Source organism: Solanum tuberosum, unplaced genomic scaffold (assembly GCF_000226075.1).
Source record: "Solanum tuberosum cultivar DM 1-3 516 R44 unplaced genomic scaffold, SolTub_3.0 scf00397, whole genome shotgun sequence".
NCBI classification, from domain to species: domain Eukaryota; kingdom Viridiplantae; phylum Streptophyta; class Magnoliopsida; order Solanales; family Solanaceae; genus Solanum; species Solanum tuberosum.
In genome coordinates this window covers 462,935-465,310 of record NW_006239334.1, presented here as the reverse complement: position 1 = coordinate 465,310, position 2,376 = coordinate 462,935, and the positions used below count along the sequence as shown (strand labels likewise).

At 41.5% G+C, this 2,376-nt stretch overlaps 1 protein-coding gene across 1 annotated transcript; it reads right to left on the bottom strand.

Moving 5' to 3' along the window:
* Positions 1–365: 365 nt before the first annotated feature.
* Positions 366–1,472, bottom strand: LOC107057955 (uncharacterized). The gene is made up of 2 exons (XM_015303128.1): positions 635–1,472; positions 366–475 (listed from the first exon to the last, which is right to left on the bottom strand). Exons 1-2 carry the CDS (start codon positions 1,470–1,472, stop codon positions 366–368), a joined length of 948 nt encoding a protein of 315 aa, XP_015158614.1.
* Between the last annotated feature and the right edge of the window lie 904 nt (positions 1,473–2,376).

Below are 2,376 nucleotides of genomic sequence, written 5' to 3'. Positions count from 1 at the left end.
GTGATCTTGTCTTTGGAAGAATATGAAAGACGAGAACTGTTTAAAATGGAAAATAAAATGCGAGAATGGGGGTGGCCCAATCTGCAATGCCATAGATGTAAGGAAGGTCCAGCAGTAGCGATGTTGATGTTTGGTCGAGACAGGGACGGCCATTCATATAGTCCAGCTTTACTCGGGCCGCATATAAGAGGAGTTCCCGTAGTCAGATCCTTCACAAGAAAGGTAAAAGGAAAAAACTTAATTGAGGTTAGATTGTCTTTGCAAAACTGATTAACTGAAATAAGCTTGCGTTTGATGGCAGGAGCACACAAAATATTACAGAGTTTGAAGGTAGTATGTGATGTATTTAAATGAGTATTACCAATTTACGTGATTGGAATCACATTACCAATACCCAAGGTCACTTCCTCTGCCCCTTTGAAGTCCTGTACATTGTGGAGGTAGTTGGTGTCGGCTGCAATATGGTGAGATGCACCTGAATCGACAATCCAGGGGTCATTTGGCATCATGTGCGCAATAAAATTTTCCTTTGATTCATAGTGGTTATGGGACCGAGAGCGGCAAACATTTGTTGTATGGCCAAATTTGTCACAGAGTTGACAACGAATCCGTGAGGATTAGTGTGGAAAGTTACCCCCTTGAGAGTAATCGTTTGGATGTTGGAAAGCGGTGCACTGATTATGTGGTGTGTTTGGGGGACGCCCATTGTTATTGGTGGGTTGGCGGTGATGGTTGTTGCGTTGGGCCGATGAAGTATTTGTGACACGCTGAGCTACAAATGATGTGACATGGGTGGTGGTCCTCTTGAGGTCTTCATGTTTGAGGAACAATTCATGATCAAAAAGCTTATCGAAAAGTTCAGCGTAGCTAATGGGTAAGTCACGTGCCCGGATGGCAGCGGAGATCTCACGAAATTTAGGACCAAGTCCACTCAATATTTTCATCACAAGTTCTTCATTATTGACAGGTGAACCTGCTGTGGCGATTTCATGAGAGTGAGAGTGAATCTCTCGCATATATTCAGCAATTGATTTGGTGTCTTTGCTTACCCGACTGAGATGGTGACGGAGGGTGAAGATGCGAGTTTGCGATTTGTTCACAAATGAGGTGTGAAGTTGATCCCACGCAGCTTTAGAATTGGCCGCAGAAGCTACAATGGAAGCGATATTGGCATCAACAGAGGCCATGAGAGCATTTTGGATGAGTTTGTCTTGACGAAACCAATCCTTGTATTCGGGGTTAGCTGTCAAAAGGCCGTCAATGATGACTGTTTCGGGAGGGGACAATTTGGTCCCGTCAAGATGACCATAGAGGTCATGGCCATGAAGTAGCATGGCAATTTGAGCCTTCCAAATGGTGAAGTTATGGTTGCCACACAGCTTAATGGGCAACTGAGATGATGGGTTAAACAGAACTAAGTGTTTGAGGATAGGGGCAATATTGGCATTGATAACTGGGGTGGAAAGGGCCATTAGTGCAGAAAAATTGTATTTTTGATCGGCGTACTCGTTAGAGTGTTTCGGCTCTGATAACATATAAGTTCAGAGAAGTAGATTGAAAGTAGTATATTCATTAATGAGACTCCAATGGAGTTTATATACACATCAAACAAAACAGATTGTGCAAAGCTAACTCCTAGGAAATAGGAGCATATTAAGTTACGTGAGCAATCCTCCTTGACTCCTAAATAAACTCTGTATAAACTGAAATCCTAATTTAAAGGTAGTGTGGCAACGTGCACAACATACGTGCTTTGTTAAGTATTTAGGCTCCAATCTTCAGTAAATACCATCATGTAGAGGAATTTCCTCACTTATGATTCATGCAGTACAGGCATATGTACTGTAAAAAAAAATGTGTCCAGCTTTGTATCATTACAACATCAACCAAGATTCTTATCCCTGGCTTTATCTTTATTTCAAGATCAAACACACTTCCATTGAGACCTTTCGGAGTTCTCAGGATCTCGATCCTTTTATCATTTGAAAATTCCTTATCATCCTTACTTTTCCTTCCACATGAACATGGTCCCTTCTTAGACTTAGAATCTGACTCATCAAAAAGATCTGGAGAGGATTCCTTCCTCTTCCTCTTCACAGTTTCTTTTGTGCTTTAGGCTTTATTGTCTTTGGTTTTTGGTAGGCTTTTTCTTTAGTGCCTCCCCTCTTCTCTTCTTAACTACAACAACAATAACTGCATACACTGTCTCACTTTCGTCCTTATCTTTAGAACTGTCAACCAGATTCACGTTAGGAACCTCGTCCTCATCAATAATAGAATGTTTCCTTTTTCTCTAGTTTTCCATAGTTTAAGTTTTGCTAGACTTCATCGTATCACCCAGAGTGGTTCCCCTTGTATGATAAGGACTTGGTTTCA

Excerpts from the sequence above, each read along its gene's own strand:
- LOC107057955 (XM_015303128.1), bottom strand. The coding sequence starts at position 1,472 with ATGGCCCTTTCCACCCCAGTTATCAATGCCAATATTGCCCCTATCCTC. Across the intron at positions 476-634 it reads AAACGATTACTCTCAAGGGG|GTGCATCTCACCATATTGCA; the intron begins GTAACTTTCCAC and ends TTGTCGATTCAG.